The following is a 23,145-nucleotide window of genomic DNA, read 5'->3' as shown; positions in this document are numbered from 1 at the left end:
AGCATGCTCCCAGTTGTTCTCCGCCCACTTCATGGGTGTGGTTTTTTTGCTTGACAATAGCGGTGGTGGATCCTCCTGCAGGAGAGTGCTAGGCTCAAGTTCGGCGTCCATTCCTTCTAGGGACTTGTGTTTCACTTTGCAGTCGAGGACTCTCTCAGCAGAGTTTGGAGACTCGGAAGCTCAACATGTCTCGAAATGTAAGTGTTTATTCTCCCTTAAATACTCTGTCTTCTTTAGGCTAGGGAAGAAGACACTCAAATGTTGTAGTGTGGAATCCTGTGCATGCTGACTTGGAAACAAGCTTCATTTGAGCTCTTTAGATTTACTTCCGAGTAAACATGCATAGGATTGGGATGTGCGAAGCGAAAGTAGCCTGCTCTATTTAATGATACGTGGAGATGAACTGACATGCTGATGCACGCATTGCTTGCGATACTTTACAGAGGGCAGCCTCTATTCTATCCACTTGTTGACCATGAAAGATCATGTGCTGTAAGATTAATATGTATCTCTAAGGCGTTACATATGTTACTGTTTGTCTTTTTGCTGCTAGCAGTTAGTATAGCTATTCCTTTGGGAAAGGGTGTTATCTGTGAATTGTTCTAGGGCGTTTTAACTTATGCTGTTTAAAAGTTGCTCCTTCCCCGCCCGCCCCCCCGGCATACAGCATGAATTTACCTTGGTTACATTCGGTTTAAAAGTGGCTTGCTTCTACTTTTTTCTCACATTAACAATGCCTATAGATCATTAATACAATAAAAATGTTGCTACAAACAACCACCCACATTTTAAAACCAACCAGAATATTTAGCAGTAATTCTTCCAGAAAGGTTGACAAAACCAGGATATCCTAATTGAATAACTAAAACGAAAAAAAGATACATATTGCAATTCTATGCATATTTGTTCTAAAAGAGATAATATATTAGCTACAAAATTAGCTGCAGTATTCTGTTTACAAACATATAGGGTTCCACTACTACCATAAACAGCTCAATGATGTTCTTCAGAGCCATGACATTCTACAAATCAGGGACTAACTTTGGAAAGTGGGTGCTGGGAGCCTGGAAGAGACATCAGTGTTGTCAGGCATTTGTACACTGCCTAGAGATTTACATATCAGGTGGTATAAAAACATGATTATAAGTAAATAGACTATAGTTGCCTTGTTTTGCAGCACCACACACCTGGCTGAGTGAAATAGGACAGTGTCAATACAAGGCAAAGGATGTGAAGATACCATGAGTGGATGTGGTTAGAGTGGGGCTTCATCTTCTGCACAGAACTTGGGTACTCAGAGCTGAATGAATTAGAAGGGGGTGCTTGAGAGATTCTTAAAATAAGGAAGATGACCAGGAAATGTGGTCCAGCTGTCTTTCTTTAGGCTAACAAGATGCTAAAATTGCATGATGTCTGATCTCCTTAAGCCCCATGTCCTGGAACATAGGAAGCTGCCATATACTGAGTCGGACCATAGGTCCAACTAGCTCAGCATTGTCTACCCAGACTGGCAGTGTTGCAGGCAGGAATTGGGTAGATACAGTAAACATTTTGGGGATTGAATATTGGATTAAAGGAAAAAGTCGGGGGGGGGGAATTGGACAGATTGGGAAGAAAAAGTAATGCTTAAAATCACCATGTGGAAAAAATGGAGCCTTGCCATGTACCAGAAAGCAGTTTACATCCAGACTTACCTGATACCCCCGGTGCATAACCTGGCGGTAGCCTATCCTCCCCCACTTGATCTTCTTCGGAGAGTTGAAAGCCAGATCTTCCGTCTAGTATGGCACACAGCATCCTTCCCTTTGGCCCGTGCAGTAGCATTTAAGGAGGTTGAGCGGGGAGGCCTAGCCCTACCTGCCCTGCAACCCTATTTTGTAACTGAATTCATGTCCTACAATTTTGGAAACTGGATTTTCGTGAATGTCCATAATATGTCCAACCTCCTGCAAAAAACCTTGGTCTCACTTTTCGCTCTGCATTGGCACAAGTCAGCATGGGGCATAGCATGTTGGGGGAAAGGATCTTTCAATGGTAATATCACACAAGTATTAAAAAGAGAACACCCGGACTACTTGAGAGATTTGTTATTCACACTTTAAAAATGGAAGGTTGAACCGGATCTATTTAAAGGATCCTCCTCAGTTAAGCAGCTAAGGAAAACAATTTATGGAGAGATTCTAGAAGTGGGTTTCTTAAAACCTGATCTAGAACGTAAACACTACAAACACCGCACTTCACAGTACTTGTTGCAACCCGATCACCCTATCGCTCTCTTTAAGGAGAAAAAAGTCCCTTTCCATTTATGGGAAACAAGGTGGCGCTTATACCATCAAGTACTACCACTTAATGCGGCTAAGCCATGGCTCCCAGAGGACCAGCAAGAGTGCCCTAAAATCACCTGCAAACAGAAAGCTAGTGAGCTAGGTAAAACTTTCAGGGAAACCCACTCACATTTCTTAAAAGAGTGTCTGGTAGCCAAAAGAGTGTGGCAGGGAGTAAGCAAGCTGTTAGAGTGGCCTGATCTGGAAAAACAGACTTGGGAAGAACTAACCTCAGGTTTGAGCGATAGAACCTCCTTTTGAGGTCCCAGAAAGAAACCTTCAAGGAAACGGGACTGAACGGGTGCCCTCATACTAGGGAATTGGAACATTCCCCTTCTCGTAATCAGGTTAGTAAACCTGTATGTCATTTATGCAATGCTCCTGCATAGGAATAGGGAGGGAAGACGCGACCAAGAGGTTCACGCAGATGAGACAGTAAATCTCTTCTGGAAAAGTTTGTATGGTTGTGTGCAAAAAGACAAGAGTATCTCTTCTAAACAGCAATGGGACAAATTGTGAAAATGGATGTTGGATGTAACACCCCCCCCCCCCGATTACCTGATGTGCCTTGAAATCTCCCACCCCCGAGTTACAGTACTACCTGCATATACTTCATAACCTTGTGGGTTTCCAAATCCTTGTGTGTAAATCTTTGTAGATATATCATGTACAAACAACCACTTTGTATATAATTGTGCTTTGGCAACGTACTGTATGCTTTGGTAGTTTGTTGGTTCAATAAAAAAAATCTTGTCCTAACTTGGAGATGTCAGAGAGGGAACTTGGAACCTTGATGTTCTTCCCAGAGCAGCTCCTTCCCCCAAGGGGAATATCTTACAGTGCTCACACATCAAGTCTCCCATTCATATGCAACTGGGGTGGTACCCTGCAGAGGGGACAAGTCATGTTTGGTACCACAAGACCAGCTCTACTTCCTTGGAGAGCTGGTAGTATTCCTTTTGGAACATACTTCATTTGGAAATTTTAACATGTGGGGAATGTTTGGCTTTTATAGTTACTAGATTAGAATTTTTAAAATACAGCTTACTGATCGTGTCTACTTGTTACAATTTGGGGATGGGGGAAGGCTCAGTTCCATGTGCTACCACTCATGATAGCCCTCAGTGCCCAGACTGACAGACAGTGCCCAGTTTTTCATTCCTCCTGGACTTTCGACACACTGCTGCCTCTGGGCCAGTTTGAGGGGGCCTCTCTGTTACAGTGGCTTACACTGTATGGATAACAAAACTTCTAAAATGTGGGGATTACTGTAAGCTGTTCTGGTGCTCTATGTGGAAAAGAAGCATTCTAATTTGAAAATAAAATTAAACAAGATATTTAACAAGGTCCTGTGGAGAAGTTGAGGGTTTTTTTTCTGTTGTAAAAACAATACTTGTTGTTTTTTATGCAGTTCTGATCTTCCAGACATGGTGCAGGCCTTGTTTTTTATTTTAAGTCAGGGGTTTCTTGCCACCCTTAATTTTTATTAGCCTGCTCTCCTAAAATAAGCTTATGCAATCACCCGGCATTCTGTGTCAGTGTGTCCCCCCCCGCCCATCAACTTTGCGATGCCTGGATCCATATGAAATTGGTCCAGGTATAGGGTCACATAGGGACACTTCAACGGCATAGTTTGTGATGATGTCATCCACCCCAGTTCAAAATGGCAGACATATGAACTCTGCACTCTGGCGTAAGTGGGTGAACCACCCAACTGATTTCAACCAAATTTGCTACAGCTGTAGGGAGGGATACCTCAATTGTGTACTTTGTTATGATGTCATCTACCCCAGTTCAAGATGTCAGACATGTGAATGTTTGAGGCAGAAGTGGGCTAACTTGTGAAGATGGTAATTATCAATTAAGATTATAGTGAAAGGAAAGTAGGTAGATTAGTTTGTACCAAAACAACTTGTTTTATTTGTTCACCCAGGCTTAGATTTACTGTTTTAATACTACTGTTTTAATACTTTTAACTTGTTTTAAGGTTTAAATTGTTCTTAAATTTTGCTTTTGAATATGCTTTATTGTAAACCACCCAAAGATGTACATTTTGGGCGGTATAGAAATGTGTGTGTTTAAATTAAATAAATAAATGTCTTCTATTGTTGCTTTTTAACTGTAAGCTGCCTGTGAGGCATCGAGCCTAAAAGCTGGGGTTATAAAGGCTTATAAATATTTCATAAGTAAATAAATGTTTGCTTTGCAGTAAGTAAGTTCTGACGTCAACTCACCCAAATAAATTCATAAGCTTGATCTTGTTTTAAGTGCAATAGGCTTGCCTGTGGTTAAAAACAAGAAGTTAGCTAGATCAGCACATGCATATGGGCCTGTTCTATGCACTGCTTCTTCTTACTAGGTGCTTGTTGCCCTGAGAAACAAGTGTGTATCAATACTTGGCTCCAAAGCATGTTACTACAGGCAACTATGGAAAATATTTTGAGTAGAGACACCCTTGTTGACACACCCTTAAACCTGGGCAACTGACAAGCATTCTGTGACTCTTCCTAATATAACTTTGTGACTGCATTATTTTAGCCCTCTGTCCTATTATATTTTGAGATATGATTTCGGTGAGTGATGCAGACTCATACAGCATGATCAGTCTGAGTATTCTATGCTCCATTAGATTCCATCTTGCTCTTGGAGGTAGGGGAAGATTTAGAAATCTACCAAGCCCTGCCATTCTGTTTTTTTTAAATTATTATTATTATTATTATTATTAACATTTATATCCCGCTCTTCCTCCAAGGAGCCCAGAGTACTACATACTTGAGTTTCTCTTTTACAGCAACCCTGTGAAGTAGGTTAGGCTGAGAGAGAAATGACTGGCCCAGAGTCACCCAGCTAGTATCATGGCTGAATGGGGATTTGAACTCGGGTCTCCCCAGTCCTAGTCCAGCACTCTAACCACTACACCATGCTGGCTTCCTGACTCTCAAACTTCTTGCTCCATTAAGTCAGTGGGCCACTTCGAACATCACTTGGCTGAGGATCATCATTCTGTGGAAGGAGGAAGGGGTATGAGGGGAGGACATGCACACCACCTGCTGTGTGTACAAATCATTACATGAGCTGGGGGTTCCATGTGTTCCCAGTGAAGGGAAAGATTGCGTGAGTTGGGCCTCCATGCGCACAGGCCTAAGCATAGAGCGCTCAGCTCATACAAGGCCATATACACACCCACTCCATCCACTGGATCTTTGGCCAAATGAGATTATGAATCGGCCCATTCTGAACACTCTAGTAGACTTCAGTCCTCCAGAGTAAACTAATTTGAGAACTGAAAACTTAGTTCATTATAGTGACTTCCCTTCCAAACTATGCACAGATCATATTATAGCAAGTGATTATTTGTGAGATCAACCTGGGGGACTAAACTTTAGTAGCTGAACTTGCAAGGTAAGTCCCCAAATCATGGCTGTCACTTTTTCACCCCTTATAAAAACTGGTATGGACCACAGAGAGGGACCATAGCTCTTCTGTTGTTGTTGTTGTTGTTGTTGTTGTTGTAGTATTTAAAATATTTCTATACTGCCCAAAATGTGCATCAATGGCAGAGCACCACTGTTCTCTCTAACAGGGATTCCCAGAAGTTGTTGACTACAATTCCCAGCATCTCCAGCTGCAGTGGCCTTTGGCTGGGGATGCTGGTAGTTGTAGTCAACAACATCTGGGAATCTCTATTAGAGCGAACACTGCAGAGCACATGCCTTCATGCAGAAAGTCCCAGATTTAACTTCTGGTGTCTCCAGATAAGGCTAGTAGAGACATATTATGCTGTCCCAAATTAATTTTCCCAAGGAAATTGCTAAGAATGGCTGAAATCCTGACTAATGAAGCACTGGTGTAATGGGAGAAGTTCCAGACTAATGCTGCACAGCTGCTTGGGGGGTGGGGGGGTTGGTGACTCCGCCTTCCACTGGGAGCAATCTGTGTCATCAAAAAAATGTCCCAGAGGGCTGTGTGACGCTCAGGGACATATTTTTGGGTGACACAGAGCACTTCTTGGGGAATGGGAGACTGTTGAAATTCGCCTTCACCCTTGAGCCAGCAGTATAAACTTGGTTGGTTGAACATTTCAAAAGCACAAGTGCTTTTCCCGTTGCTGGTGTTTAATCAGTCAGGATGTCAGCCAACAACAACAACAACTATTTATATACCACTTTTCAACAAAAGTTTCCAAAGTGGTTTACATGGAGAAACAATAAATAAATAAGATGGCTCTCGGTCCCCAAAGGGCTCACAATAAAAAAAGAAACATAAGACAGACACCAGCAACAGTCACTAGAAGTACTGTGCTGGGGTTGGATAAGGCCAGTTACTCTCTCCCTGCTAAATAAAGAGAATCACCACATTAAAAAGGTGCCTCTTTGCCTAGTTAGCAGGGGATGCTAGTTTGCTAATAATTTTTATTGGTAAATCTTCTGTGTAGAGAACACTTTGCAGGCTGACAATGCCAACTTGCTAACTTCTGATTTGGGTGTTAAAATCATTGCTTGATAGAATCTCTGTCAACAAATATTTTCTCTTCTTTTTGTTTCTCTTTAACAGTTCTCTGACATGGGCAACAAGAAAGAACATGTTAAAATCACAAGTGAGCACAAGCCTGGATTCCTAGAGCGTCTCAGTGAGACTTCTGGTGGGATGCTCATTGGGCTTGCCTCTTTTGCACTGTCTTTCTACCTCCTTTTTACCAATGAGGTAAGTGCAGAATAGGAGGGAGGGAAGAAAGAAAGGATATTTGACCATTTTTTCATATACATCAGATAGGCTCTCTGGAGTCTTCTTCCACACGATTGAATCACTTTTAGGACAAAGAAGCCACACATGGCAGGCTGCCTATTGGAAGAGTGAGGTGGGCAGATATTGAGATTTGAACCTGGGTCTCCAGTCCAACACTAATCGCTACACCACACTGGCTTTTAGCTTAGAGTGAGGTGGAGTTGACATTTTGGGAAGGCATCTACTCAATGAAAAAGTTGGCTCTTCATCTCATTTGAGTAGTATACCCCTTATATACATCCATTGCTGAAAAGCAAATAAACATTTTGCTTTAAGATGTGTGTGGGATGCTGTATTGTGAATTAAGAAGTTTCTACCCCAATCTTGATTACTGCAGCATTAGGAGAATGGGACAATCTTATATCACCCAGGAGGCGTTATGCTTTCATAACTGGCTGTATGGTCCTGGAGGATTCTTCCAGGACTATATGTACTTTGTGTCCTGTCTTAAAGGGAATTGTTCAGATGTGTCCTTTTGCCCAGAATCCCTAATTCAGGGAAATGTTGTGCCAGAGAGCATAATAGACTCTGTTGCCCTTGTGCTAACAGATGCTGAAAATGCCCACCCATGCCCCGGCTGGCACCGGCCACTTGCTTCTTCAGGCACTTATATACACACACACAGCTTATGTGCTGGACAAAAATGAAGCAAATGAATCATCCTCAAAGTTATGCACTGCTGCTTGCAGATATTTAACTTCTATGATCATCATCTATAAATAATTTCTTAAAGTGCTCCTCAGCTGTGACACTTAGAAAAGCTTGACAAGAGATTGTCGGCTCACCATTGGTATAGGATGCTTGTCAAGTAAACTGAACAGTGTTTTCACTTTCCGTCCTTCTCTTGTTGAGCAAATTATCTGCTCAACTCTCATCTAAGCCCCACTGTGTGTTTCCACATCCTAGGACTAGCTAATACTGTGTTATAATAATGGATAGTCCTAGCAAGAATAACTTTCCACTGTTCGTTGTGTTGGAATAGGCATGGGCTGACATACTGAGGAAAATTACTCAAAGTAGTGTGTTCTTTTAATTTCAATGGGATTTCTGTGAGTAATTTTCCTCCGTATGTCAGCCACTCATTCCAAAGGATCAGGCTTACATAAACGCCTAAAAGGAGGCCCAGCTTGGTTATTTTGAATGTAATGAACAACTTACAACTTAACTGTAACTTTCACTTTGACATCTCAAACATAACAGGAGCACTGCAGAAACATAATCTTCCCAATGCCATTTTCCTGGATGGTGACTCACAAGCCACTTTAAGGCTTTTTGCTGTGTTTCCCATCAGGATTAGATGTGTTAGTAGCTAGGGTAACTGAGACTGGGGAGACCTGGGCTCAAGCTCCCATTCAGCTATGAAGCACACAGGGTGATCTTGGATCCCTCTCTCAACCCATCCTACTTTGCAGGGTGGTTGGGGGGGGGAAAGGGGAGGAAGAACCATGTTCACTGGCCCCAGCTCCTTGGAGGAAGGGTGGGATTAAAAAGTGGTGGTTAATAATTCAGTGTGAGATGAAGGTCGCTACGGATTGCCAAAAGTACTTTGGCTTCCCTCTTTCTGCAACCTGAATACTGTATACTCTTTCATCATCATCTCATTTTCCTCTGTCACTTTCTACACAATGTCCTACTGCCTTTTTTCTTATGCACTCTTTTTCCACCACCACCTGCAGGGGCGAGCTTTGAAGACAGCCTCCTCTCTAGATGAAGGGCTTTCTCTGGTGGTCCCTCTTGACAATATCCAGAGTGTGTTACCAGGGAATGAAAGGCAACTTGTGCACCTGTTTGGTCCCCTTAAAACATCAAAGGTAAGTGAAATGGCTGTATTACAAAATACTCTTAAACTGGGTGTGGGGGGCATTAATGATGGCATTGTAGAGAGTAGAAATTTCTACCTCGTCAGACTTTCATTAGCCAGGTTTCTGTGTTAAGCAAATTATTAGTGAACTAGCAGATCCGTCACAGAGCATCTGTGCAGTAGTACACTCCCCCCAAGCCTTCTGCCCCAGTCTCTGGTCCCTGACTCCCGCTTGCTTCCACCTCCACCCCCCACCACCAGGTCACTTCTCCCTCCACTCCTCAGCAGCAGTTTATGGCTGGCTTTCCAGTCTCTCCGCCGCTTCTCCCCATTCTGCCCCAGTCCGTTCTCTGTTCCTTCTCTTTTTGCCAGCACCTCCTCTCCTCTCCTGTTGCCAGGCCCAGTCTGTCCCGCTGCCTCCCTCCTGCTGCTCCCGGCAGCCAGACTGGGTTGCCACCGCCTACTTAGCCGGGCGGGACAGGGCCAGGGCCAGTCCATCCCGTTGCCGCTCCCACCTCCTCCTCCTAGCCAAGGCCGCTGCTTCAGGCCGTTTTGCAACCCTCCACCACTGCCTGCTGCTATTTTCGTTGCCAGGAACTCTCGCCATTGCCAGGAACTCTTGCAGCATGTTAACGAGAGTTTCGCTGCCAAATCCTAACCATGCATGGCTGGCTAAGAGAAATAAGTATATAGAAGTATATAGATAGGCTCCTCGGTTGGCTTGCCAAACAGTGGCCATGCAGTATGAGATCCAGGCAAAGATGTTTTTTCTCTAGTATACCTCATGTTATTCTCATCTTCTGTGGTCAGTTCTTTGTGTGAAAGGTAAAATAAAGACTGATTGTCCTGGATGTTCACTTTAGTTACCAACCCCAACTTGGACTGAGGCTGGTTTGTAGGACCCCTAGCCAACCAGGCTAGAAACCAGCTGGGGACTTGAATTACCTGTAACCAGCAGAAAACATTGGACAAAATGTATTGCTTATTAGGCTTGTCTGCTGTCCACTCATAGATTGCCCCTTCTGAACCTAAAGGGCCCTGGCTCTAGTCCTACAGGGCCCAGCACCTGACAGGAATGTAAAGGCATGTCTGTGCCATAGATTTAAATGGTGGTCTCTTCTCTTCTTCCTCATCCCACCCAAACCTTCAGGCAACTATTAAGTACAGTACAGCATCTCCTACTGACTTAAACTTCTTTTGCATTTGCTAGCCTTTGTATGATCCTGGCTATGGACTTTCTATCCGGGCTGTCAAGCTCAAGCGTCATGTGGAAATGTATCAGTGGGTAGAATACGAAGATTCCAAGTAAGATACTTCTGAATGTTTGCTCTGCTGTGAAGTGTGTGTGCGTATGTGTCTAAAGACAAACTTGTGGTTTTACATAATTCAGTTGGAGATTAAGAGGTAGCTTTAAAAAAAAATTCCTTCAGCATTGGGCATTGCTATTACAGTGAATTTGATGTAGCCTTCTCCTGTCGTGTCCAGTTATTTTTCTCCATGGTGGCAGATGCCTCAAAACTATAAAGAGCAAATGTAACAGAACAATGAGCTGCTTGTTTATACCTGGTTTTTGGAGTGGGAAAATGTGAGGGGCAGAGGTCCTGTGGAAACTTTGTTTCCCATAATCTTCTGCCTCCTACTTCTCTGGCATTCCTCTTCTGTGGCCTTCATTCATCCCTGGCAAGAGCATACGACTCTCCCACCCCTCAACCGTAGAGTTTTTTCCAGCCTCCATTTTCTCTTGGGCAGCTTCATATGTTGGGGCTCCTGGTAGAAGCTGCTTGAAACAGCCTCTACACAGTGGCTGCTCCATGTGGCAGCCGAAATGTATTACTCACTGCATGAGTTGCTTCCATTGCATTTTTGTGGTTCAGTGCATAGAATTTCCAATAGAAGTTCTTTGTTATCATCCTCCACTGGCAGGAATGCCACATAGATTACCTCCCACAGGGATGCTGTTTCAAGCCGCTCTCTTATAGGGTGGTAATATGTGAGACTACCCTTAAACAAGAGTTTCAGGTTCTTTGCCTTCTCCCTCTCTTGCTTCTGATCACTCCACACAGCCTTCCCTCCTGTCTCCTGTTTTCAACCAATTGCCTACCCCTTTCTCTTTTCTCCAGCTCTTCCCCCCCCCTCCTTGCCTTCAGCACCCTTGCTTTGGCGCTCTCCTGCTAACAGCACACAGCTCTGTCAGTTTTTTCACTCCCATCCAAACAAAACTTTCCATTACCTCACCAGTGCAGCTCTGTTCAGCCAACTTTCTATTGTAGATACATTCAACTGATTAGGTAAAATGTTTTGTTGGCATTAGCTAATATTTATCTTGCTATGCATATATAATAAAATTGTATGGAATTTGACTTCTCAAAGTTGCACTTAAAGTTCTGTTTATGGTTTTTGCTTTGTGTTTTTTTCCTATAGAGAATATGAAGAGGATGGTGAAGTTAAGAAAGAAACAAGATATTCCTATAGTAAGTCAACTGGCACAGAAATTCTATTGCTAGGGCTGTCACTGATAGCAGCTTTGTGCCTTCAGGGAGAGCAAGTTTCAAATACCCACTTACATGAAAGTTACTGGGTGTCCTTGTGCCAGTTACTCTCTGCCTAACCTACCTTGCAGGGTTGTTGTGGAGATAAAATGTGGGGAGCATGTATGTTACCCTGGCTTTCTTAGAGAAAGGATGGTATAAAAATAAATTTCATGCAGAATAATTGCATTTATCTAAAATGAGCCACTTTTAACAGTTAATATCTGAACAGGAGAGTTTTTAAAACAGAGGGAGAGAAAGAACGTGATGAACCTGAATGGAACCAAAATTTTCACTGGTTTGAGTCTGGAATTGAACAGCTAACGCATCTCCTCTCTAAGGTGGGGAAAGTTGCTTTGTGATATGACATGGTTGGAGTTGCCTCTACTGAATTTCTGCCTGTCTTCCAGCTGTTTAAAGGCACACAGAACCATTAACAGGAAAACGATAGCCTTATCTTGTGAATTTAAACTAGCATATCTAAAATGTCTTTCTCTGTTCCTTTTAGACACTGAATGGAAATCAGAAATTGTAAATAGTAGAAACTTTGATCGCGAAATTGGTCATAAAAATCCAAGGTAAATCCCATATTTCTCACCTCTATTCCTTCCTCCCTCCCTGCCCCCTACTTTCTTGTCATGAAAAATTATTAGAGTTGAAATTATTAGAGTTGGCCCTATCCACCCCCAGTACAGAACCTCCAGTGACTGTTGCTGGTGTCTCTCTGATGTTTCTGTTTAGATTGTGAGCCCTTTGGGGATAGGGATCCATCTTATTTATTTATTATTTTTCTGGGTAAACAGCCCTGAGCCATTATTGGAAGGGAGGTATAGAAATCGAATGAATGAATGAATGAATGGATTTCTTGCTCTTCCAAATCTGTTGTGATTCTGTACTATGGGGCATTCCATAGGAAAATTCCTTTTTGGTTTGCTTAATCCTTGAATAAAACTGTACATGATGACCTATTGGTCATAGTGACCAATACTTCACCAGTACATCTGTAAAGACCTTGAGGATGGAAATAGACACGGAAAAACAAGGAAAGTTTTCCAAAAGATCTCTGAACTCAGAAGGAGGTTCCAACCTCCAATTGGTATGTTAAGGATGCCAAAGGACAGATAGTAACTGATTCAGAGAAGGTCAAACAGAGATGGAAGGAGTATACTGAAAATCTGTACAGCAGGGACGTCAACATCCAAGATACTTTAGAAGATATACCCTATTTGCAAGAACCTCTAGTACGGGAAGATGAAGTTAGATCGGTTATTACCAAGTCGGAAGGCTACAGGAATTGACAGAATAGCTACCAAAATATGGCAAGCAACAGAAGAAGAATTAGTCAAGCCTCCAAACTATGCCAGCAAATTTGGAGAACAACACGGTGGCCAACAGATTGGAAGAGGTCAGTCTACATACCCATAGCAAAGAAAGGAGACTTAACTGATTGCGTAAACCATCGCACAATATCCTTAATTTCACATGCTAGCAAAATAATGCTCAGCATCATCCAACACAGATTAGAGTCCTACGTGGTATGGGAAATGCTGGCTGTTTAAGCTGGAACAGGAGACATCATTGCCGATGCACGCTGGATAACTGAGAAAGCCAAAGAATACCAAAATGAAGTCAGTAGGTGCTTTATTGACTACAGAAAAGCCTTCGATTTAGTTGACCATGCCAAGTTGTGGAATATCCTTAGGAAAATGGGTGTCCCAGAACATCTCATTGTTCTAATGAGAAGCCTATACATAGGATAGGAAGCCACAGTCCAGATGGAACATAGTGAAGCAGACTGGTTCCAGATCCACAAAGAAGTAAGACAAGGCTGTATACTTTCTCCTTTTTTATTCAACTTATATGTTGAACATATACTGAAATTGGAAGAAGATGAGCATGGTTTTAAAGTTGGAGGAAGAAACATGAATAACCTGCGCTACGCTGATGACACCACTCAGATAGCTGAGAATGCAGATGATCTGCAAGCTCTAGTAATGAATGTCAAGGAGCACAGTGAAAAAATGGGACTATGACTAAATGTAAAGAAGACTAAACTAATAAAGGGTACAGCAACCAGCCTCAGAATTGACAATGAAGACGTTGAAGTGGTGGATAGCTTCTACCTTTTAGGATTGACCATCAACAGTAAAGGATCCAGGAGTCAAGAAATACGCCACAGACTAGCACTTGGTAGGGTTGCAGTGTAGGCCTTGGAAAGGATATTTGTATGCCGCAACATGTGTATACCTACAAAGATTGGAATCGTTCAGACAGTGGTTTTACCCGTGACACTCTATGGATGCGAAAGCTGGACTTTGAAGAAGCACGATAGAAATCATATTGTCGCTTTTGAACTTTGGTGCTGGAGAAGACTTTTGAGGATACCATGGACAGCCAGGAGAACAAACAAATGGATCATAGAACAAATCAATCCAGAATTTTCACTCGAGGCATAATTGATCAGGCTCAAACTATCATACTTCGGACACATTATGCGAAAACCCATCTCCCGTAAGATATCCATAATGCTGGGGGAAGAAGAAGAAGACGACGATGACCATCAGCAAGGTGGATGAACTCTATTACGATAGCAATGAATGCACCACTGAGAGACCTTAAAGGCCAATTGAAGACAGATCATCCTGGAGAGAATCTATCTATGTGGTCTCTGAGATTCAACGCTGACTTGAAGACACTTAATCATCAATCAGTCAATACACCTGATATTGTCTGGTTCTATTCAGAACCAGAATAGGATGACTATGTGAGTCACTTAACAAATGCTCATGTCTATGGTTTTCTGATGCAGCATGTTCACATGCTAGTTGCTTTTCGCAGGGATATAAAAGTAAGCTCAAGCCTCTGCTGCTAGGAGTCATGCATGCCTTTTGGTTTAATTACCTTTGACCATGTTTGTGCCTCTTTATTCACCATGCTGGAATTCACTTGCCAATTCTGTCCACACAGTGCCATGGCTGTGGAATCTTTCACGGCAGTTGCTTCTGACGTCCAAGTTGGCGGTTACTTGCTTTCCAAAGGTACGAAACATTGGTTTCATTTAATTTAGGATAAGCTTTTCAAACAACCACCATTGTCTTAAAATCATCCTTTGGATAACAAAGGAAACATTAACTTCTTATATTAGGCATTCTCTTTCTCTAGTTCTGTCCGTGTAGTTGAATCTTGGCAGGGTAGAGAGCAGCTAAGACATAACCAAAATGGTCTGGATGGGCTCTTGTAGTTTAATTTCTTAGGGTACAAAACTGAATTGATTCCTTCCTCTTCCCTAGGCTTGGTTGAGAAGATTGATAACTTCAAACAGATGAGCTTGTCAAAACTGGAGGATCCCCATGCTGACGTGATCCGTGCGGGGGATTATTTCTTTCACAGCGAGAATCCTCGACGTCCAGAAGTAAGAAGCAAATGACAACATTTTAAAAATAAAAACCCACCTCCAATGTCTCCCCTTTCTGTTCCTTCCTCGTAGCATTTGACAAAGCTTGGTCTCTGCCACATATAAGCGTCTTTGCTGGCCCTGTGCTATTTACAGCAGCTAGGGGGAAATTTAAGCAAGTGAGTCTTTTCCTACCACTTCTTCCTATTCCATTTAAACATTTTTTGTCCAATCGTGTTTGTGTCAGGCAGGCTAATATTCAATGTGCAGGGGAAGGACTAGTATAAAAAAAGTTAAAGTGGCAACCCTAATAAGTTGCATGTTCAGGCATGTGTTCCTTGTATGAGTTCCTTTTGGATAGATCTGCATTTCTCCTCTGTAAAATGGGATTAATGGTGATCTAGCATACTTTTAAGGGTTAAATAATGTTACCCCTTGAATGTGCTCTGCCTTTCCGATTTAGATGGATTTATTTATTTTAAAAGTTATACCCTGCCTTTCCATTTAAAAATGCTCAAAGCAAATTCCAGTACAGTATCAAAATGCATGGAAAACCATAGCAGAACTGTAATTTAAACCATTTAAAAGATAAAAGACAGAGTAGGGCTCTGTGGGTACCAGGAGTCGAAATCGACTTGACAGCACACTTTAACTTTAACAGATTTAAAATAAATTAAGAAACAATCCGCATTTGGGGAAACTTAAGTCCTATAAGGCAAAGGCCGCTTTAAGAAGAAAAGGTGTTACATGACATTGGCAGCCTCAGAGAGGGAGCGTGGTCAGCCTCCCTTGACAGAAGGTTCCAGAACCGAGGCCCCCTCCCGTGTGTGTGCGGGATGGGATTTTTGTGTTTTGCCTATTGATCAACAGCTCAGTTTGCTGTAAGAATCTACTACTAGTAGAAACTGAGCTATGCTGACTCAAAAAATTCCACTCTCTTGCAAAATTTAGACTACTGCCCTGGAGTTTCATGCAAAGCATAGAAATAACATGTGCTCAGAGAATTTGGGAAGCCTACACTTAGGCTCTTCTAAGCTTCTGTTGCCAACAACTTTGCTTTTTCTCCTCTACTTTCAGGTTGGGGACCTTCGTGTTTCCTTCTTTTATGCAGGTTTGAGTGGAGAGTCAACTCACTTGGGGCCAGCAGATACGGTAAATGTTCATCTCCCTCCTATTCTCCTCCATGTAAAGAAATGACACTTCACAGTTCTGACATGCCAGGTACTTTCTGGTAAATTTTCACTGCTATAATTTTTCAGGTGACAATAATTGCTCGTCAACAAGGGGATCATTTGGTTTCATACCAAACCAAATCTGGAGATGTCTTGCAGATTCTCCATCTGGGTGAGCTCTCTGCTGAGGTAAGAGTTTATTAACTGGCACAGAGGAGAACAGTGGGAAGAATTGTGTTTTCCCTGCTTATACAAGGAAGAGAGGAAAGAAAGTTGAATCTCTCTTCCCAACCTCCATCTTCACTGCTAGAGAGCATTGTACCTCTTACACTCTGATGCTGTATGGAGCTCCATGCCCCTTTTTTATACAATGAAAGAGCTTCATAACTGATAACATTCCTCCATTTGTATGTAGGTACATCACAGACATTTTCTCTATTCTGTGTTCTCATTGTCTCTATAGCTGGGAGAGCAGCTCAAAGCTCAGGTGTGTGAGTGAGAGGTATGTGTGATGGGGGAGGGGAGGGGGAGGGAGAGGGAATGGGAATGAGAGAATGGAGACCTATTAAGTAGCATTGCTAGGTCCAATTATGGTCCAAACAACTAGGTCCAAACAAACAGATCTATTCCTTTGAGAGATAATGCAACAGTCTGTGTCCTACTGTTCAACTTGTCACTTCACTCACCCTCCTCTCTCTCCTCCTGTGGAGCAAAACTATTTTATGTATGTATTTGATATATTTTTTTAAGTCCATCCTACTTTTGCTCTTCAGAACAAAGTGCTCAAGGTACTAGCATCATAAATTAAAAGCAAGATATATAATAAAACTATTTTAAAGCCATGGCAGAACACAACAGCAGAAACCAACAAGTTGAACTCCTGCAGGGAGAAGCAGAAAAACTAGCAAACCAGACCCACACTTGTGTCTTCTTTTTTTCTTTTTTAAATGTACTTGCACCAAGTCTCAAACAAGCAAAAAAGAGCTGCCTACCCCACTTATAAAGACATAGAAGCGCTCGCTCTCACGCAGGCGCGCTGTGTGTGTGTGTAAGGGCGTGGAGGCTAGGTCCAACTGGGTGGGACTGTCCTTGAATATGCATAGGCAGCATGATTCAGGCAATCCCTGGCAAACAGATGCCAAGAAAAGATTTTTTTCCATGCCTTGTTCGCAAAGAATATTGATGTAACTTAGCAATGTAGATTGGTTTAGTGGACTGTTTGATGGTATGCCATAAAGGCAGAAGAGCTGATATGGCTTTTTAAAAAATGCCTTGGACATTGGCAGGCTTCGACCTGTGTTGAATACCACAGGAAACATGAATAGTTTCTTTCTGTGTCTGTCTATTGATATAGCCTTACTAATGTGAATTTCAACAGTGTGTTATGCTCACTGCTTGCATATGCAGGAATAGGAGGGTGTATGCTTATAGACTAGCAAAGTCTGTTATCCAGTGTGTTTGCATTTTAGGAGGTGTTCCAGAAAGAGCATGAGAGTAACAGCATGAAGACCTGGGGCCTACGTGGAGCTGGCTGGCTGGCTATGTTTGTAGGCATCAGCCTTATGACCAGAATCGTTTATACGCTGGGTAAGGTTGCTGGTGCCACCTGGCATGATTTATAAATCAAAGTAGTAACCAAGATTTTGGAACCAAATGCTGTGCATTTCAAACATGATTGCCATAAGTCTGGTGGTAGATCCAGTACTTAGACCTGAGTTCTCCATTGACTGGGAAACTCCACTTATGCAGTCCTCCTTGGCTCATGCTTACAGTGATGAACAATGCCTAGAGGACAGAATAGGCTGGATCTTTCATTGCATGGGGAACTGTAGTCTAGAAAACAGGTTATTGGGACAGAGTAAGAATCTAGTCAAGTCATGGTTTTTCTTCTTCATAAAATGGGTGGATGATGCCAACTGTCAGGCATGTGTTCAGCTTTGCAGGAAATAATTTCCTCTATTACATTTTGTAATCCTCCTTTCCTCCAAGGAGCTCATATGTGGACTTCTCATAGGACTTGCCCATTTTATCCTTTCAGGCAGGATCGGCTGAGAGATGATGAGGTCATTCTCACGACCTCACATCGCCACTGGGGAGGTCTGTGAGGAAGTCAGGAGCTCACCTGCCTTCTGTGGCAGATGAATCATGGCATCTTTGACTTCGCTGCACCATGTGCCCACATGAGCAGCAGCATAGCAAAATCTGGGAGTGGGAGGACTTCTCCCTCCTGCACCCAGAGTGCCCCATGCCACATACACAGTGGCTGTTCTCATTGGCCACACTGCTCTAGTCTTTCTCCTTGGCTTGCTACCGGAAATGGCAGCAGGCCAGCAGGGGAGCCTTTTTACCCGTTGGCAATTGTTGACATGGTTGCCTACAGAGGTAAAATCAACCACAGGTTCATTTTGCCTTGGTAAAATTCTGGGTAAGAAAGTTGGGCTGCTTTCTTCTGATGCAGATGACACGAGCTACCTGAAATAACCCAGGCAGCATGTTTTGTGAGAACTAGGGGTGTTCATGGTACCGATTCCAGTGGTTTGGTTCGAGTTAAACTGGCCCCTGGTCTGGCTCGATGGTTGGACTGGGTCAGACCGGTTCAATCCAGTTCAAGAAGTATGCTAGTAAAGGGGAATCTGCTGAGGATTCCCCTTTATGAGCAAAAGAAGAAACGGGGGCGGGGCAGTGGCAAGAGGGCACCTTGTCACCGGTGCCAGCAGCACCGGCAATGGCAGTTTCTCTAAACTCCAGATCGGGTCCAACACTTCCATCAGAGTAGCCCGGTTCCGCCCTCTGCATGCAGATTCCCCTTTACAAGCATAAACCTTGAACCTTCAAACTGGGGTCAGTTCGGTCCAAACAGACTAGCACCCCTTTTTGGGGGGCTGGTCCAGTTCAAACTGGTTCCACACATCACTAATGAGCACAACCTCTGTGACTAGTCACTGTGAGCTTCATGGCTGTGTGGCGACCTGAATCTTGCTCTCACCAGTCCATGTTCAGCACTCTGGATTTTCAGTACTCGGAGAGGTATTTAATGAGTAGATGATGTGGAAGCCTATTCCTAGATCTATGTAATGATGGGAGTATGGGGAGGAAGAGGACTACAGTGAAATCAATAGATGCTAGATTAGATTCAAAGCACAGTTTAGTTCGTGCATTTATTTCATTGATTTTTCACAGGCATTGTGATTCTTCATTTCATGCTTAATTCTTCTCCCCACTACAGTGGATTGGTTTCCTATAGTCCGAGACCTGGTTGATATTGGCCTGAAAGCATTTGCTTTTTGTTTAGCCACTTCGCTGTCTCTGCTGACCATTTCAGCGGGGTGGCTCTTCTACCGGCCACTCTGGGCAGTATTTATTGGGTTGCTGGCTGCAGTTCCCATTGTGATTGCAAGGTCCCGGGTTCCACCCAAGAAGCAGCAGTGACAACATGAAGAATGTGCTGCTGTGCCTGCATCTGAATCTCCTTGGATCCACAATATATATCCAGAGCATCCATCATGTATGAAGCAACTATCATGTTGGTTTAAAAACCCCTTTGACAGACCAGAGACACCAAAGAGTTCTTTAATGCACCTTGATGCAAATTACTTGTAAAGTTTTTTTTATTATGTTTTTGAGTGGGAAGATATTCACCTTCCCCAACTTTTCTTTATACTAAGTTGATGAAACATGATAGAGATAAGTGATATAATTTTTGCATGTCTGATGCTAAGCGCAATTAAGTGAAGCTACCCTTGATTCAAAGTATCTGCCAGTCTTCATGAGAGAAAAGGGGATAATGTGTAGCTTTGATGGGGACCAGATGAGGTCAAACAGTGTAGAGACAGTATTCCCCGCCCCCTTCACTTATCTGATAAATGTATCTTTTTAAAGACAGGCAATTTGTTTCCATTTGCATCTTTTGGGTCAGCATGTGTGTCAACTTGTGAGGTTTCATTTTATGTTAAGTTGTACAATAAAGCTTATGTTTTTACATGCACACACACACACACCCCAGGCACCATCCCTTCCTATAGCAAAATTATGTGGGTTGGTAGGGCTGGAATGTCCAAACCACCGTAGGCCATTTTGGTAACCAAGGCTTCTGCCCTCATTATCCACACCCTCAAATAAAGAAAATGGCCCTTGCTGTTCAGTGTACTGTAGGAGCCACATACCTCTAAAGAAGTGCTTCTGTTCTTCTTTAAACTGTAGGATTCTTGTTGAACAAGGCCTTCCTCTAGTTAAATGAAAAAGTATTGTTCAAAGCATTAATTGTAAACAAAGCATGGTTGGCATAGATTGGAGATGTCTAAAGATGACATTGCTCACCAAAGAGCACAGAGCAAAACTGTAAGGAGTCACATTCACCATTACTGCCCACCATTCTCTCTACACAGCTTGCTCCCTTTTCCTCTCATGCAACAGACATTCAAGAAATACCTCAGATTATGATGCTGTGCTGTCCTAGCCCAGCCCTGAAGGCAATGACTGCACACTTTCCATTTTGATGTGGGGAGGTGTGGCAAACACTGAAGGCACAAATTGGTGAGGCTCGTTTGACTCTTCCCTAGTTCACTTTTTGTTTAAAATATATTTACAATATTTATACAATACATACAAAATCAAGCACCATGCCTGTGGTGACAGGCAGAAGTGTCTCAATGGTTTCCCTTCACCAGCAAAGGTATGGTGAGCTCTGCACATGCATAGTGTCCCCCACTTGCCCCAAACTATGAAAAAGCACTGCTGCAAGTTCTGTGACTGTCACGCATAGTGCCATTCATCAAAAAATAGAGCACATGAAATTTGCTAATAAGAGGAGAATGTAGTGTATTTACCTGAATCCAAGACTGGTTTTTCCCCAAGTTTTTAATATTAGAAATTGGGAGGTCATATTAAATTCAGAATCCTATTCCTTTCAAGTAAATGAAGGTACTTCTTAAGGGGTTCATCTTTTAAATACAGTATGACATGTGCAAACACTCTGCCTTCCTCTTTCCATGCTACAGTTCCCAAGAGGCACTGAAAATGCACAGCAGAAGTACACAATGCAAAGTGGTGCCAAATTTGGCTTTGCCTTGTTTTGAATTTTAACAAAACCCCAGTCTTGCTGGTCTTTTCTGGCCTCACTCAAAAAACTAGTAGGTCAATTGGAGTGAGCCTGGACCAGCTAGGCATTGGTACAGATGAAATATTATACCTATTTTCAAGTTTCAGGGGAAGAAAAAAAAAATCTGAATCATATTTGTATACTGTACACTAGAAACTTTTGTAATGGTTTTTTAGTGGTGGAAGTGCCAAACTTTTCTATATTATGAATAAAGCTTTATGAATTGTGTATGTTTGTCTAATTAATTCTGAGGGCAGAGTCACAGAACCACCTCTGATTGGATAACTGAAAAACCCTGTTTGTAGAGACAGATGGAAATCTGATTTATGTAGCAATCTGTGGATGCCATTGGTACCCCTGCTAAGTGGAGGTTCTATTTAATGCCAGGGAGCAACTGATTCTGCCCAGCCTGCAAGAACTTGAATGTGTATGTGAATGCTTTTGAAATGAGAAGCAATCTTCTGTTTCTGTTTGCTGTGTGAACTGCTTTGGGAGCTGTTTTAAATAATTTGTTACCAGCAAACTAGCTCGGGTTGTGGTACCAGTGTACAATACATTGTCTACCATGATGTGGCTGTGTTACTCAAGATTTATTCTGAGGTTCTCCAAGCAGCATGGGAGTCACTCCAGTGGGGTTTGTTTTGTTTTTTAATATACAATTAAGCAGGCTCATAAGCCACAGGCTATGTGGGGAGACTGTGTCAGCATCACTCCTGAAAAGGGGTGGGGGTGGGAGTAATGCTAGCAGCGGAAGGAGTCCTGTTGCAGACTTCTGCCTTGTGATGAGGCTCCTAATGTTTCTGCAGAGACACAGCTAGAAGCCACATGGCAGCAGTTCCCATGCTGCTGTTGGCTTTTCAGTCCCTAGTGTTCTCAGTCACTTAAAAGTATTTCTGATGCACTTGTAGTTTACTTTATCTCTGGCATGTGTATGTGCTCACACACACAAATACCTTTATTCAGTATTTGCAAATCTCTTCCCCAAATGTGTACACTACTAGAATTGGCCAATGTTTTCAGGAAAACTGAGGCTTCTACTACTACCTAAAAGAAATGTGTAATTCATTTTACTGAAATATGTTGCATTTTAACTGTGTTTGAGTGTTCTAGATGGACACTCAAAGTAGAAGTAACTCATCAACCCCCAGGTTACCAGCAGAACTAATGGAAGAAATTGAAATCTGAATGAAATTACAAGCAATAGATTTCCTTCCCTCAGTAATTTAAGTTGAGTTGTATATTCAGACTTTCATAGTAGGGGATTTAGATCTACAGCCATCAGCAGACTCCACTTCCAGCATTCATGGATGCTTCAGGGATTCCTTCCTGTCCAGCTTCAGCTAGCAAGACTACATGGATAGAGTTGGAGCTATGTAGTTAACTTTGTATCTACTTACAGGTATAAATATGCTGACCAGGGGGAAAGGGATATTTTGCAAAAGATGTCACCCCAAAAGATGTCAACAAAGCATTGTTTACAATACCCTTTCAGCCTATTCCATCAACAATTCTGAAATTAGACTTTAGTCTATGCTCTTGAAACTACATGGCATCTATACAATTCTCAGTGCTTTTAGCATTTACTAGAAATGATATCAAGTTTGAAAACAGCCCTTTCATTTCCACTAAAAGCCCAAAGTGGAAGGACATCCTTCAGCCCAGATATTTCATTCATCTACAGAAGCCCTTTTATCATTTGATGTTAGATGGTGACATCTAAAGGGGTGTGTGGGTTGGTTTTTTTTTGTTTTTTGTTTTTTTGTCATGGCACTCCCTATTTGGAAAGCCCTCCCCAAAGAGGCTCACCTGAAAACAGCCTTCCTGTCATTATTTGCCCAGAACATATAATGCATTCTAAGAGGTCTTCTAACATGGAGCTAATTTTTCATTTGTAGTTTATAGTTCTGCATTTTGAAATCCAGGGATGGCCACTGCTGCTGTGATTTTATAAATTGGTTGGTTTTATTGTATTTTTGTGTCTCACTACATGCAGATCTGAGAAGCTTATGCTGAAGGGGAGCTAATAAAGATTGCCCCAAGACA

At 42.5% G+C, this 23,145-nt stretch overlaps 1 protein-coding gene across 1 annotated transcript; it reads left to right on the top strand.

Annotated features, from left to right (window-relative positions):
* The first annotated feature begins 31 nt into the window (after nucleotides 1–31).
* On the top strand, nucleotides 32–21,330 carry TMEM43 (transmembrane protein 43). Its single transcript, XM_053289733.1, has 12 exons — nucleotides 32–197; nucleotides 6,879–7,028; nucleotides 8,786–8,920; nucleotides 10,121–10,215; nucleotides 11,332–11,381; nucleotides 11,947–12,016; nucleotides 14,406–14,476; nucleotides 14,729–14,850; nucleotides 15,910–15,984; nucleotides 16,092–16,193; nucleotides 17,474–17,591; nucleotides 19,231–21,330. The coding sequence occupies exons 1-12, from the start codon at nucleotides 186–188 to the stop codon at nucleotides 19,431–19,433; spliced, it is 1,203 nt and encodes a 400-aa protein (XP_053145708.1). The 5' UTR covers nucleotides 32–185; the 3' UTR covers nucleotides 19,434–21,330.
* Nucleotides 21,331–23,145: the final 1,815 nt, after the last annotated feature.

Source organism: Hemicordylus capensis, chromosome 2 (assembly GCF_027244095.1).
Source record: "Hemicordylus capensis ecotype Gifberg chromosome 2, rHemCap1.1.pri, whole genome shotgun sequence".
Lineage (NCBI taxonomy): Eukaryota > Metazoa > Chordata > Lepidosauria > Squamata > Cordylidae > Hemicordylus > Hemicordylus capensis.
This window is presented reverse-complemented; position numbering and strand designations above follow the sequence as displayed.